Raw genomic sequence first — 16887 nt, forward strand, 5'->3', positions numbered from 1 at the left:
ACGTATCCCAGAAAATAATTATTAAGTTCCTATTTCCTTACCTGCACTTCTGTTCCATTTCGTCCTTCAGCTGCATTTCATTATTGAGCTGCTCTTCCAGTTGATACACTCTTTTTTGCAATGTTTCAAGCTTTTAAAGATAATCAGAACAGAAACAAGAGTAAATACACCCTTCTGAAGTTTCACATTGGTAGCTAGGCTCTAAACTCAGCTATGCTTTTATTTCTTTAATTGTTTTTTATTAAGTGTTTTTCCTCTAATGTTAACTTTGGGAAGACGAAAAAAATGCATGGAAGTGTCTATCAAGCCACTATGCAAGTTATAACAACCTACGAAATTCCCAATAGGCCTCAGCTTCTAATTCCCTTACTTGCAGACAGCAGAACCGTCATATGCATGGTAAACTCAACCCTGATCGAGTACAGGCTTGTCATCAACTCAGAAGAGTTCTAGACTCTAGTTTATTGCTGTGTTGCTGGCACCTTCAAGTCAAGGATTAATCCTTAGGTGTAAAAAATAAATAAATAACAAAAAAAACACAACACCACATCAAGCAGCACTTACTTGGCTTTTATCTATGGTGTCAGAACTGCTTCTTTTGTCACTTGTCCTCGTACTTGAGCCTGGTCCAAACCTAAAAGAAGAAACTGATTATAAAACGCCAACAAGAGTCCTAAAGATTCAGCTTTCCTTTTATCAGTGGGGTTCTTAATGCATTTTAAATTAAAATACTACTTCCACTGGAGGATGACATTTTAACCTTAAAGAATTTAGGCACACACTCAAGAATTTTAATTTTCTAACCCCTTAAAAAGGAGCATCACTTTAACCCTTTGCAGTCCTATGACAATTTTCCCTTTCCAGTCTGATGTCAGACCCTGTCCAACATAATCAAAAAGATGTAAAACACAGGTCTCTAGTTGTTTTTTCTCTGGAAAACGCAGAGAAAACCATTCAATGGCCAAGTGAGACCGATAGGAGCCGAGAGAAGCCGGAAAAAAAAAAAGGGACGGATCTGAGCCCCGGCACCACAGAGATAACAGGGACGTAAACAAACAAGATAGCTGCTTCTGCATCCAGCGCTCAAAGAATATCACAGACATTTGCAGAGCTTTTTGAGATGGTATAGTAATAAAATAATGACTTGGATTGCATTAGTATGTGAAAAATACAACGAACAAGGGGTGGGGCGGGGCTGGAGATGCAGTACTAAGTGTCCTGTTGATATGCAGTACCTTTTAAAAATAAAACTTTTAAACAGCGCGTCTAAAATAAACTGCGCGTGTGAAAATAAATTGGACCTGACGTGAATAAATGGACCGCAAAGGGTTAAACAATGTTTCCCATGTTAATACAAGTCCGACATATATTAAAGCAATTACACAGTCACTGTTGTGCACATGCTAGTGAAAATAAACACTGCTAGTTATAAAAAGTGACAACAGTCTCTCTGATGTTTACTAGTGCTCTTCCGCACCCCCTCAACTTTTTTCCCGACCTCATTGTGAAAAGTTCCAAATTATTTGGAACATGTCAAGGGTCATCATTTCAGCATCATAATAGACAAAACCATTTTATATTTTCATTTACTAAATACTCACTGATGACTGCTGTAGTACGTAAACCCCACGAAAGGTAGCTGGTTGCCGACGAAAGCTTTAGGTATGGGAAAGGTTTCTTCGTCGCCCTTATCCTCCTCAATATCATCAAAGTTGCTAGTGTCAATGTCACTGCTCAGCTCAGGAACAACAGGGGCTGCAGCTGCAATAACAGAATACAGAATTAGTTCTGCTAGGAATGGAATGCAAGTGGAGCAAGACAACACAAATTCATGGAATAATTGCTCCACAATGAACTGCCTTGTGTCTTCTTTCAATGTGATTTAAGTCACATAGACTGTGCAAAGAACTCCCCGAATATCCAAGTTGATAAAAATACACAGTAATGCTTTGTGGGGTTTTCTTTCCCTGCCAATGTAGTATTTTGATCATCTGGCCAGTGGACAGTAGACAGTACACAAGCACAGGCACAGATTTTGTCTCTACTTTTCAGTTCTCATTTGAAGCTGGAGTTTTGAAGACCTCTTTATTTATCCACAAGCAGTGGCACTGTTAGCTTCTCTGCATTGCTCCAAGTGCTTGCCCTAAGCCTCTTAGCAGGGATCACCCTTTAGGGTGCCATTGTAATTCCAGGCCAATTTGTTTGATACTGCCTCTAAAGGTTCACAATATAGACAAATAGATGTGACAGCTGGTCATGACAACATACAGTACCTACAAAACTGCTGATTATAGCAGTGCTTAGTAGCTAGTGTGGAGTAGTGGTTAGGGCTCTGGACTCTTGACCGGAGGGTTGTGGGTTCAATCCCCAGTGGGGGACACTGCTGTTGTACCCTTGAGCAAGGTACTTTACCTAGATTGCTCCAGTAAAAAACCCAACTGTATAAATGGGTAATTGTATGTAAAAATATCTTGTAACAATTGTAAGTCGCCCTGGATAAGGGCGTCTGCTAAGAAATAAATAATAATAATAATAATAATAATAATAGTAATTCATGTAGACCCTGCAAAAGATTTGTATCCAGAGGATTTAGCACCATCACAGCAAATCACACTGCATCTGCTACCGTGCTTTATCGGTTGTTTATTATTGTTGTGTTTACTTTCTTGCCAATATCAGGGGACCATGTGATAAACAAATGTAAAGTAAATCTTTTAAGAAAGTCATAAAAATAAACATTCTTCTGCACTGGTTTCTCACGTTCTCGCTCATACAATAAACCTTGTTTTAGAATTGTTTTTTCAATGTAACTGATTCTGTAAAAAAAAAAAAGCAGTTTACAATCTAGGTGCATCTACAGCAGTGGTTCCCAACCTGTGCTCCGCGAGTAAACTCCAGGAGGTCCGCAAACAACTCCAAAAATTCGGTTACACAATTCTTGCAAAAACCCATTTCAACACAAATCACACGTTGTGCTACTATATTGCTAAGCAACACAACAAACTGTTTTAACCGCGTGACACATAATTATAAGACACGTATGTAGCCTGCATTTTTACCTTTATCTGTTTTTTTATATATTAAGGGTGTGTTTATAAATGAATACTGTATAATGTATATTACAGCTCCCTTTGATGCAATACCAAGCATCACCTTCAAAGCCACCATTAACTGAAACAGCTTTCTTATGTGAAACAAATACAGTACTAACTAAATAACTTACACATTATGAAGGCACATTTGTCTTGTCAAAATGACATACTACTTTTTTTTTTTTAGCCGGCATTATTTAAAAACACAAATCTACATCTAGCAATCACGTAAATAGACTGCTTTCTAATCTGTGCTCATTCTACTGTTCACTGAACTTCAGGAAACTAAATGTAATCTGGCTGTCCCAGCATTTTTGCTCAGCACGCACTTTATTGAATATTCCTAACTCTGTTTGAATAACTAAATTAAAAAGAAAACATGAAAACCACAGTTTTAGTATTTTTCATTTTCAACAATATATGTGCTACAGTGTTACCAGGGGTATAGGAATATATCATTATAAATCGTATCGACTGTGTCACCAATCCTGTTTAATTTACACATCACAGCACACCAGAAGTGGCAAGTAACATCCTGTACACTCTCCAATCATTTTTTTAATTATTCAAATTGCTTCCCACCCACCTCGTCTTCGCGTTCCAGTGTTTTTTTTTTTATATGTACATCGAGGGGAGACTCAGTGAATGCAATAAGTTGCATCAGAAATTTATAGATTAATATGCTATACGAGGTAACGGTTGCAGGGACCAGCATGTATTTACATATACTGGATCCAAAGAGAACTGATGCAAAATTGAGACGCCATTTATCTACAAAGCATTCAGAATGTGAAAAAAATAAACAATTTTAAACAAAAGAAACAGGAACTTTGCCATCAGCAACTTTCAATGCGCAAAAAGACAACATTCCTTGCTGACCTGGTAGTGAAGATTCAAGCCCAAGAATCTCATGAAGTTAGGTACATTATATAAATACTTTACTTTCTACATGTACTTATACATATACACATAAAAATGAGTTTCAAAATGCTGTTTTGAAAAAATGAGTAGCAGGTGGTCCGTGGGAAAAATCCAACCACCAAGGTGGTCCCTACATTGAAAAAGGTTGGGAACCACTGATCTACAGTATGCCCAACAGAAGCTGAGCTATAACATTGTGTTCTAACAACATCACCCAGAATATAGAATCTACCTGGCCTTATATGCTTTGTAATGCTTTTAAAACAAACACAACAAATTCCAGAGACATACAGAACCCCAAACCATTCATGATTTTTTTCTTACACTATAAATGAGCTTGAAAATGTTTACTTTTTATCATCCCAAAATGCAGACCATCTTAAATGAAACTCAAACTAGTAAAATGTTACTTACTTTCTCTAATATTCTCCCATGTCCACTGATCATTCTTAAAGAACGGGTGCTGCTTGATTTCTTCAACTCCATTTCGGCCTAACCGAACCTCCCTGCAGAACGGCAGCAGCAGGAATTAAAACACAGGTCTGTACTGTACACTCATACACAGTTTCAGTGGCCGATACTGATACATTCAATAAAAAGTCTCAAATCAAGGTTTTAAGGACATCTAATTTCATCCTCACTTTAAATGCTAGCACATTACATGGCTTAAAGTTATTGTAGCTGAGAATAGTTCCATACATTTTCTTTGCCATTCTTGTTTTTTTTTCTTTCTTTTTTATGTTGAGACCATGAGACTTGCCCATAAAAAAAAAACAACCAGCACTGACTTTCAGAGTTTTAACAAGAACAAAGTATGAACACATTACATTACCCCTGTGTTAGCAAAGTTACATTGGCTTCCTGTACAGTTTAAGGTTGATTTTAAGGTCCTGCTTTTGACTTATAAAGCTTTAAATGGTCTTATTTAAATGATCTTTTAACCCCACATGTTTCTAGACGCTCACTCTGATCACAGGATGCCGGGTTACTTTACTATTCCCAAGATTTAGAAAAAGTACACAGGTGGTGGAGCATTCAGCTATAAAGCTCCTAAACTATGGAATGAACGGCCTAGATCTTTAAGGGAAGCACCAACTGTTGCTGTTTTTAAAATCAGACTAAAACCATTTTTTTACAGTCTAGTTTATACATTTTAATTACATACATATATATATATATATATATATATATATATATATATATATATATATATATATATATACATACACAGTACTGTGCAAAAGTTTTAGGCAGGTGTGAAAAAATGCTGTAAAGTAAGAATGCTTCCAAAAATAGACATGTTAATAGATTATATTTATCAATTAACAAAATGCAAAGTGAGTGAACAGAGAAAAATCTACATCAAATCAATATTTGGTGTGACCACCCTTTGCCTTCAAAACAGCATCAATTCTTCTAGGTACACTTGCACACAGTTTTTGAAGGAACTCGGCAGGTAGGTTGACCCAAACATCTTGGAGAACTAACCACAGTTCTTCTGTGGATTTAGGCAGCCTCAGTTGCTTCTCTCTCTTCATGTAATCCCAGACAGACTCGATGATGTTGAGATCAGGGCTCTGTGGGGGCCATACCATCACTTCCAGGACTCCTTGTTCTTCTTTACGCTGAAGATAGTTCTTAATGACTTTCGTTGTATGTTTGGGGTCGTTGTCATGCTGCAGAATAAATTTGGGGCCAATCAGATGCCTCCTGATTGTATTGCATGATGGATAAGTATCTGCCTGTACTTCTCAGCATTGAGAAGACCATTCATTCTGACCAAATCCCCAACTCCATTTGCAGAAATGCAGCCCCAAACTTGCAAGGAACCTCCACCATGCTTCACTGTTGCCTGCAGACACTCATTCGTGTACCGCTCTCCAGCCCTTCGGCGAACAAACTGCCTTCTGCTACAGCCAAATATTTCAAATTTTGATTCATCAGTCCAGAGCACCTGCTGCCATTTTTCTGCACCCCAGTTCCTGTGTTTTCGTGCATAGTTGAGTCGCTTGGCCTTGTTTCCACGTCGGAGGTATGGCTTTTTGGCCACAAGTCTTCCATGAAGGCCACTTCTGACCAGACTTCTCCGGACAGTACATGGGTGTACCAGGGTCCCACTGTTTTCTGCCAATTCTGAGCTGATGGCACTGCTGGACATCTTCCGATTGCGAAGGGAACTAAGCATGATGTGTCTTTCATCTGCTGCAGTAAGTTTCCTTGGCCGACCACTGCGTCTACGGTCCTCAACGTTGCCCGTTTCTTTGTGCTTCTTCAAAAGAGCTTGGACAGCACATCTGGAAACCCCTGTCTGCCTTGAAATTTCTGCCTGGGAGAGGCCTTGCTGATGCAGTATAACCACCTTGTGTCTTGTTGCTGTGCTCAGTCTTGCCATGGTGTATGACTTTTGACAGTAAACTGTCTTCAGCAACCTCACCTTGTTAGCTGAGTTTGGCTGTTCCTCACCCAGTTTTATTCCTCCTACACTGCTGTTTCTGTTTCAGTTAATGATTGTGTTTCAACCTACATATTGAATTGATGATCATTAGCACCTGTTTGGTATAATTGTTTAATCATACACCTGACTATATGCCTACAAAATCCCTGACTTTGTGCAAGTGTACCTAGAAGAATTGATGCTGTTTTGAAGGCAAAGGGTGGTCACACCAATTATTGATTTGATGTACATTTTTCTTCTGTTCACTCACTTTGCATTTTGTTAATTGATAAATATAATCTATTAACATGTCTATTTTTGAAAGCATTCTTACTTTACAGCATTTTTTCACACCTGCCTAAAACTTTTGCACAGTACTGTATATATATATATATATATAGAGTTTTATTTGTGTTTCACATTATAACGAATATTGGCATTTTTATTCCCGAAATGACTTGCAATGCCCACAAGCCAAATTACTATTGCAGTGTACAGTGGAAAATGAGACACACACAATTTTCAGGTACTTGAATCTATGGTTTATTGGGATGCTTATTCCCCAGGTCTCACCAAAAACAAACAACAACCTTACACTCACAGTAGCACATTCACACAGCAGTTTATGCTTTCATGTCCCCACCTCCCCAGACATCACCCACTAATCTTGGCTGAGGCAAGCTTACCGCTTCCCTGCTAACACACACACACACACACACACACACACACACACACACACACACACACACACACACACACACACACACACACACACACACACACACACACACACAAACAAACAAACAAACAAACAAACAACAGGGTCCGTAGTCCAGTCCTGCAACAGCAGCAGTGTGGAGTAGTGGTTAGGGCTCTGGACTCTTGACCGGAGGGTCGTGGGTTCAATCCCCAGTGGGGGACACTGCTGTTGTACTCTTGAGCAAGGTACTTTACCTAGATTGCTCCAGTAAAAACCCAACTGTATAAATGGGTAATTGTATGTAAAAATAATGTGATATCTGTATACTGTGAAATAATGTATAATGTGATATGTTGTAACAATTGTAAGTCGCCCTGGATAAGGGCGTCTGCTAAGAAATAAATAATAATAATAATAATAAATCCCGGGTCATTACAATATATACAGTATAATAGAAACAGCTATTCCACCAGTTTAAAGTTTACACCACTCTTATTTAAATTGTATATTTGTATAATATATGTTGTAAACTGTAAATAACACAGAATCCAAGGATGTTTATACAGACTTGTATTGTTTCATACTTGTTTTGTACCATTAATGGACCGATTGTTTTTACTGATAGATATACACACACAAATATATAATATATATATATATAAAAACATATAAAAAAAACAAACATTCTATGTCACTTTTATTGTTCACTTGTATTACTTATTGCTGCTTCTAATATTTATCAATGTTTTATCTATGTAAAGTGCTTTGTGAAAGGAGCTATATAAATAATAAAAGATTGATTGATTGACTGACTTACTTCCTGGGTCATTTCACCTGGAGAGTGCAGACACCTTCCATGGCTTCTTTACTGTTAATAAGCAGCTGCTTCCACAACTGAGTAAAATGCTTTAACCCAGAAGACACTGCTGGGGTGAACTGACCAAGGAACTAAGGCAGGAACAGACTTCCTGGATGCTAAGGCAAGCAAACTGAGAACCTAGTGTAGTACCAGACACCTGTTTTAAAATTAAAATACATGATTGCTATAACAAAGTTTCTTTAAAAACTGCACATTTGAGATCTATGCAGGTAGTGGAAGTGCAAAATGGGTAAGGTTTATGGAATAATTTGTTTTAGCTACAATTACTTTAAATGCCACTAAAAACGAGGGACACCTGCAGGAGGTGCTGCATTGGTTCAATTGGGGAAACACACTTGCTGTGGGCCAGAACACAATCAATGCTCCCAGTCCATTAGAAGGCAATTTATACCAAGAAACTTCATACTTAAAAGGATGGTTCTGTTTTAATAAAGAGCAGAGGCGCTAACTCCAGTGTCATGGGCATAATACTAATTTAACCTCCCCATTTTCCAAAACATTATATATGAGGACTGTCCATCCTTTAAAAAGGATATGTAGCAGAAATACAAGGTACTTTGTGCACACTGTGCCCCCAATAAGAAGTTCTGCTTCCTTAGGAAGTCATGCACTGTGTTTTCTTACCTGCCAGTCAGGAAGGCGCATATAAGGTTTTTAGCATCTTTCGAGATATCGCTGTCGTCGGGGAATGTCAGGGCATTCTTGTGGTTCATGATTTTACTGTATGTTCCCACCAGTGAGTCTGCATAGAAGGGAGTGTCACCTGCAAACAAACAGGAGCCAGACGTATAAAACAATGCTGAAATACAAACAAATACAAAACAGGAAGCCCTGATCCGTTTCATGATTACTGGGATTGCTGCCACATTCAAATGTACTGTAATGAGGTTTTCTTCTGTTTCCTCCTATATTGGGCCACAATTTTCTATACTTAAAGGATTAACAATCTCAAAAATATTTAGTTTTACACTGTTTTAATGTATATTTGACTTTCTATTCCAGGATAACTACTGACTTATTGTAGTAAGTCAAGGCTATACAATAGTGATCCCATTGAGAAGGTTTGCTGTTCTTGTTCATTGCTGATTTAGTTGCAGTCACTAAACTATTTGTTTATAGCTTTTGTAAGCATCTTGTCTTTTAGTTTAGCTTCCATTTCTGGTGAGAATACATTAGGCCTTAAGTCTTCCTTGCTTCCCAACATTTTGCCAGCCATACGTTTCTCACATTTTAAAACAGCACTACATTTTCACTCACCTACGAGCATTTCATACAAGAAGACTCCAACTGACCACCAGTCACATTCCCTGCCGTAATACCCGTCTCCACCCTGTGATTTCAGTACCTCCGGAGAAATGTAGTCAGGCGTTCCCACTGCTGTATCACATCGTACCATACCATCCTGAAAGACGAGACATGGACTATAAATCTAACACCATCAAATATTGTACGCAATACAAAAAATGTCACTTTTTATTGCAATTAAAGTGCGTGGATTGACAGCTTGCATGGATGTCAAGTCTCAAGGTTTACCTGTGAAACTCACGGTTTTTCACAATTTTGAGTCTCACGGCCGTGCAATGGATTATCACGTTTGTGCATAAGTTTCTTATTGTTTGCGATGCTGCGAAACCCTTTATACATGATACAGCGGTAAATCCAATACAACTGTCCAAGCGTATTATTTCATTTTTGGGGGGGGGGGGGGGGGGGGGTCACCATGAAGAGGTGTACATTACCATTCTGTATGCCTGTAGCTGCTACGCAAACTCCCCCTTACTCCAAAAGATAGAATTGCCTTATTACTGACGGTTTGTCTGCGCAAGCCTTCTATGTTTCTGTACACAACACTCATTACTCGGACAGAGTTGAAGGAGAGGCTGTCAGACTGTCACTGTCTCGTTCACGCAGAAATTACCACAGAAATAAAAGAGAAATGGACATCAATGAGAATTTAATTATTAAAGTCGAAAAATATAATGTTATTTATGATGCCAGCATCAGTGGTTATAAAGACAATACAAAGAAAGACGCCATATGGTAAGAAATAGCAGAACAATTGGAAATTGATGGTATGTCTATCTCTCTTTATTTCACCTTAATTTTAGTCAGAGATGGGGAGCGCCACACACTGGTTTCTTATTTCTGTAAAATGACGCTTCTTTGTTGTAATAATGTTGACCAATAATAATAACAACAACAACAACAACAACAACAACAACAACAACATTCACAAACTGAGCAGATTTTATTAAAACTGAAAATCAATAAAAGTATATTATATTAAACAAATTCTCAGTATTTACAAAGAAATGTGTAAATGTATTCTTTTTGAATAATTTACATGTTAAACCAGATCACATATAAACATTCACTGTTAAATGTCATTTTTTTAGTGTGTGGTGTACCCCGACTATTTCTTTGTTTTATTTATGTTTTCATGACTAGCTACAGTTTTTTTTTTGTATGTACTCGTGCTGTATTTGTGTAGTTTGCGTCACTCCTGGTGTGCATAACCCTTAAGTCTAGGTCAGGCGTAGCTGTCAGCCATGTGCAAATATCTTGATCTGTCACCAGCACACCCCCCCAAAACAAAATCTAAAAGGTTTTTCAGCAGGGGTCTCACTGGTGTGAACACTTAGGGTTGACATGTCTGAGCTTGTAAAATGTTACCAAAAAGATATGTGAGCACTAGCAAATAGGACTTCTCTATTCCATTTTCTATAACTTAACTTAAAGAATTATACTAATTTTAAAGTCAAAGTGTTTGATCTACATTATAGGGAAGCCAAAACATCACATGACTGCAGTATGGTCAAAGGCACCAGCTGATTTTGCCAGAAGTGGTTAACTAATTAATACAGAACAAATATTATTAGAATACAATAAATGTATGTTGTTGTTTGTAAAACATATTTGGTATTATGGTAAATCAAAGATATTTCATATTATTGCAAGTCCTTATGAGAAGAGCTGCATAAACACGAACTGCCCGTTCTTCTGTAAACTGATTTTTCTTTGTGTCTGTCTAAATGGAACCCAAAATTCAACCTCTTTATTTTAAGTGTCTTCTGAGATATGTGGCATTGAAAATTCCGTGGTATTGTCACATGACTTCTGCCAAACATTTTATTTTATTTAATTGTAGACTACCCAGTCATAACTGCAGAGAGAACAATATCTAAAAGTCTGGTTAGTAATATCTGGTTCCCTACATACCTATGAAAAGAACGAGTGCAAAATGTAGACTTCATTAATTCTATTTTTGTAGCTGCTGTAGTACTTTAAGGCAGGAGCCTAACAAAAAACATGTAAACATGTTTACCTTATTCATCTTCATACATGTACCAAAATCAGCTAGTTTCAGGTGCCCAGCTTTGTCAAGTAACATGTTATCTGGCTTCACATCTCTATAAAAACAAAACAGAACAACAATACATTTTAACCTTAACAGGGTTATTGAAAGACACACCTGCAAACTCTTAAAAACTAATTCTGAATCACTGGGTGTTATCTGACTTTGCTAAATAAAGTATATTCATGAACAGGACACAGAATCTGCATTGCTCGAGTCTGAAAGAACAAGGGGTAACTTTTTAAAAACAAAGCAAGGTGTGTAGCAACTATATACTTGGCAGAGGATAAACATATTTGTGTTAGTACCATGAAAACCGCCTACATCACTGGCAACCAGTGTGTGGAATGCCTCCTTTTAACAAATGTCCATGCAAATCAGTTACTGGAAGCTTAATTCAGGAACTAAACCTGATTAAAATATAAATAATGGTTTTACTTATCCAAAAATATATTAAAATGTCAAGTGTCAAATTTCAAGTTTCAAAGTGCAAAGTAGGCTTTCCTTAACAAAACTGAGGGTTTCAGTGTTTTATACACAGTAACAGTATAGCTAGCTCATTTCTGTTGTGCAAGCAAGTCATCTTCTGCAGCTAGTAGCTGTATTTCTTTACCTGTGAATAAAACCCATAGAATGGATTCCGTCCAATGCAAGAACAACTTCAGCAGTGTAAAACCTGGCCCACTTCTCAGGCATGTCATAGTTACTCATCAGATTGACAAGGTCTCCCCCAGGCATGTACTCCATCACCATGTAGAGATAGCGGCTATCTTGAAACGCATAGAACAGCTTGGGAGGAAAAAGGGAAAATGGATTCCCATTACTTTTGCAACATTACTGATGTGTTTGTCTTCTACAATAAAAAAAATACAAATTGCTCCTGGTAGTAAACAGCTGGGAGGTCAATGACACCAATGGCTTAGTCATACTTTTCCTGCCAAATGCAGTACAGCAGATGAAAGAAAAGGGTGGGAGATACCATACCTGAACTACCCGGGGACTGTTAGCAAAGGCCATGATGTCTCTCTCTTCCCAGAAGAATGCAGAATCTGACCTCTTGATCATTTCAAATTTGCTGAGGAGTTTCATTGCGTACACTTTTCTCGTAGCCTTGTGTCTCACCTACAAGAGAGGGATTCAGGCATTACCGCAACTGAGGAGTATGCAACCACTGTAGACTTAGAAAGAGACCCCAATGACAGATCTGACAGTGTTAAATTAAAGAATCACTTTTTTAACTAGAGGCAGACCACTTCAAATAGGTGTAAAGGCTGCTTTAAAATATACTGCCAACAGTTTCACCTTGTGAAGCATTCAAACAGATTAATGGAACAAACTAGGGAAACAAACAGGTAAGAGCACAATATAATATGGATCACAATATGAAGACCACATTACAAAACGTATCAGGTACATGTTATGGTCCTGACACGCTGCATCTAGTGATCATTAAAGCCCGGTACACACACATGTGATTAATTGTGACGGTCAGTGTATTATACTTTGCAATGTGATTTTACAGGATTGACCGAATGATTTCAGTTGGCCCGCAAAAGTTTAAAAAAAAGTTTCATATTTTGCGACGCGATTCCCTTGTGCACTGTGTACTGCATCAAGTAATGGTGTCATTTTTTGCTAATGTTGTGCTGATAAAAACAACAAAAGCCATTAAGATTTGAATCAAAGCAGCCAGCCAATTCTTCATGTCAGCTCTTGTATCAAGTACTCAAGTGACAGTTCACTGGACTTCACTGGAGAAAGAGGCTGTAACAGTGGTGTATTCTCCTATTAGGGAGATGTGCAATGTTATGAGATATGGTGGGAATGCATGCATGCCTGAAAATGTTATCTTCATAACATACAGAATACCCCATGACTTGCTCACTACTGCTACTGCCTCTTGTGCTCTACACACAGTATATTTACAAGTATGAATACAATTGCAATTGTCCAGGGTAATTTCACTGGCCACCACTAAAACCAGCTCAGGAAACATTTCCAGACCCTTTCAACCACCTCTATTTTTTAAAAATGAAAAGAGAAGATATGCTCTTTATTTTAAACTACAGCACAAGGCAAAAGCTCTTTCTGCAATTACAAGTTTTACTTGTATTCTTAAATGCCATTCATCACCATATTTTATGTCCATTCAAATGGGATAGATACATTTCACAAAGTTATTTTGAAATCTAAACCAGTGTGTGCTACTCCACTTTATACAGTAAAACATATGGAATGACAGAACTTACCAACTGAACTTCACCAAAGGCACCTCTACCAATGACTTTAACCACTTCATAATCTTCTGCCTTCATGCGCAGATCTCTTATTTTACTAATTGTGTCTTTATCTGAGTTGAAAAAAAAATATTTACAAGGTAATACAGAAAATGTCAGAAATATAACATAAGACACAGGTCGAAAGCCACAATTAAAAAGCCATATAAACCACTACAGTAACCCCAAACAGATTGACATGTCATTTCCTACAGTTTTTCTTGGACTGACATATGATAACAATACAAACTGAATGGAACTGAATGGAACAAAGCATATAGTGACTGCTCACAGTTATCACCCCCAGCGTTTGACTTGTGATTGCAGCTATTTCTAATACCTTAAAGTAAAAGGAAAAAACATCAACATTCCTGCACGCACTTTTGTATTAATGTATTCAGACATGTAAGAATGTACAACTTAATGCTTGTATTTACTCATTTGTTTTCCTGTTGGGTGGGACAGAGGTACATTCAGCACCGCCTAATCGGGATACTGATAAATCGGGATTTCTGCTTAAATGGGATACAACTGTGGGAAACGGTTCTTCCCAATGCTATTTATGTAGTTTAATTGGGATGTCACTGTTTAATTGGGATACAGTATTTTCAAATGATGAACGGAGATCGCTTTTCAGAGCAAGACAGTTTCGCATAGCACAGTGCAGCGAGTACGTAATTACCCTGTGACTTGTGTAAATTGTGTAAACCACGTTGATCTCTTGAAGGAGCTGGAGTCTCCTGTGGTTTCTCAGGCTACTGTTGCAAAGAAAGTTGGCAGGTCAACATCACAGGTGTCTCGCCTTGTGATAAGATGTGATTTCATTCTTTTTCATTTCATGTAGAAATAAAAAACAGTGATTCATTTTGTTTAGGAATAAAAAAAAAAAAATCGACTTTTTTTATTATGCATTTAACATGTAATCATAATGTGATTGATTTTATTATTTTTCTTTTCATTTAGAAACAAAAAAGTGTGACTAAGGTCATCTCAAATGCCTCTCGTTTAACTGGTACAGCCGCTTATTCAGGATATTTTTACTTCTCCCGAGGCGTCACAATAAAGCGGCGCTGACTGTACTGGGAGGTTGTGTGACTTACCTGGGATTAAACAAGGAGTCAGTGGCCTGACAGAACATTATAGCAGTTATTAATATTAGACCCTATGTTTTCCAACTGTACCATAAATAAGGATTGCTGCAGTAGACCAACATGTCTAAATTACAAGGGTTGGACAAAATATGAAATAAATAAATGGAATCACTAGTCTAACCACTATTGAAAGAGTTAAAAAGAAAAAGAACACCTTTGAAAGGGGTTTAAATTGCTCTGAAAGGATGTGTGACCGTCCATTATCGGCTTCAATTCCTTCACAGAAGTTTGGGGTGAATATCTGAAGCAAAGTCAGTTCAAGTACGCAGTATTGTCAGATCTGCTGTCAGCGTGACAGCACTGGATGGACGCAAGACAGCACTGGATGGACGCAAGACAGCACTGGATGGACGCAAGACTACATGTTTTTCTTTTTTTGCTACAGGTTCAAAATGGTTAAAAAAATAAAAATAAAAATAAAAAATGCTTTGAAAGAGTGATCTTTTGTTCCTTATGATTTTGTGATTAAAGTCGAATAGAATGTCAGTAGAATTATTCCTGCAGATTTGATTTGATCTGTTTCATGTTCGTGTGAAATGAGGATACACAAGCACATTTTCCTACATGGAGTTCTGCTTTGCTGAAAGAAGTATTTATAGTTGGTATGTATTACACTTATTTATATAAGCTGGGATGCTTTATCAACAGAAACAATTTAGGTTCCCTTGAGAGAAGATACGATTCAGCCAAATTTGGTCACGGCTGAAAAAAAGGAGGGATTCTTTTCTATTCACATGGGTCAGCACTGGCACTGGAATACATGGAAAAAAACCTTCAAGTTCAATTGATCTAAAAATACTGCAAAAGGAACATTAAACCGGGAATGCGACTGACTAAAACACAAACTATTACGATCAGCCTGCCTTGAGAGCGTTTGATTGTTCTAAAATGGTAATTGTTGCAACAGAAATAGATTTTAATGGTGGTACTGCACAGTGAAAGATAATCTAATACAGTTTATCTGACTTTTTCTGCATTTATATTTCCCTCATTTTTGTTTACAGAAAGACTACCAGAAAATAGTTTGTCTTATACTGATTTGTTGTATATATAGGCCTAATTATTAGTATACTTTATTAGATTCGTTTATAGTTTACTGGTCTACAGTTTTGAGTTAAGTTATCTCTATACTACTAGAACAGTCTTCCCTAGTCCTGTATAAAATATCAAAACAAATGATCATGCATTGTTGATCAGAATCAGACTTTCAAGACATGTAGCCTGCCAATCAGGTGCTAGTACCTTGTTACTGTAAGTATTGCAGGTCAGTGGCCTACATTCAGAGTATGACATTGGTTAATAAGATCCATGGAAGTTAGGGGGTGGCTGGCTTTGGTGATGCATCTGAACAAGTAGCCATGACCTTGAATGAGAAACTGTTACCAAAACAAAAATGAAAGGTTTTAAAAGGCTAAGTGGGGTATTGACCAAAAGTAATGTGGTAAGAAATTGGATTTTAAAACATTAGACTAGTTAGAAGACATGAATGTCCACTATAGCTTTAAGATTACAACTGGAGTGCAGTATTTCAATGCTGTGAAAAAGTCTACTGAAGTCACTGCGAAAAAAAACAAAACTGGAATCTTTTTGTTGTCCATGTAAAAAAATTAAGTGTTCACTTACGCCTCTTTGCAGAACAACACAGCAAAAGAAGAGAAAATGGTGTACTTACATCTACTCAAGAAGTTGTCAATACTTTTGTTTTTTCTCAAGGCGGGAAAATCCAAGTCGTAAACCAAAGCATCCAAACCGTCCTGTAAACAGGCAGGTCAATTCATTAGGACATTTCATACACGTGGGAACATTTTCACATATTTGCATGACAATCTCAACATCTCGGCTTAACATCCAAAGAATGGTGTGACCTTACTGTGCTCAGGAATGCCAGTATCACGTCATCACAATTGAATGAGTCAGTGTAAGTGCTTACAGATGTAGAGACTAGGGGTGTCAAGTTCAAACATGACCAATTCTATATTTATTTATTTAATTAGTGTACACATTTACAAACACTCGTGAACTTGGAAGGCCTAGTACAGACATCTTAACACTGTACTGCCCTGTGAAAGGGATACCTG

At 37.5% G+C, this 16887-nt stretch overlaps 1 protein-coding gene across 1 annotated transcript in view; it reads right to left on the reverse strand.

The window, feature by feature from the left end:
* The window catches only part of rock1 (Rho-associated, coiled-coil containing protein kinase 1), an 85059-nt gene that overhangs the window by 24423 nt on the left and 43749 nt on the right, over positions 1–16887 (reverse strand). The window contains exons 2-12 of the mRNA XM_033993260.3: positions 16482–16563; positions 13632–13732; positions 12367–12504; positions 11996–12171; positions 11353–11437; positions 9285–9429; positions 8652–8790; positions 4428–4519; positions 1602–1761; positions 565–634; positions 42–130 (exon numbers count right to left, since the gene is read on the reverse strand). Of these exons, the coding sequence (XP_033849151.1) occupies positions 42–130; positions 565–634; positions 1602–1761; positions 4428–4519; positions 8652–8790; positions 9285–9429; positions 11353–11437; positions 11996–12171; positions 12367–12504; positions 13632–13732; positions 16482–16563 (1277 nt within the window). The remainder of the gene's footprint in view (positions 1–41; positions 131–564; positions 635–1601; positions 1762–4427; positions 4520–8651; positions 8791–9284; positions 9430–11352; positions 11438–11995; positions 12172–12366; positions 12505–13631; positions 13733–16481; positions 16564–16887) is intronic.

Source organism: Acipenser ruthenus, chromosome 3, assembly GCF_902713425.1.
Source record: "Acipenser ruthenus chromosome 3, fAciRut3.2 maternal haplotype, whole genome shotgun sequence".
Classification (NCBI taxonomy): Eukaryota; Metazoa; Chordata; class Actinopteri; order Acipenseriformes; family Acipenseridae; genus Acipenser; species Acipenser ruthenus.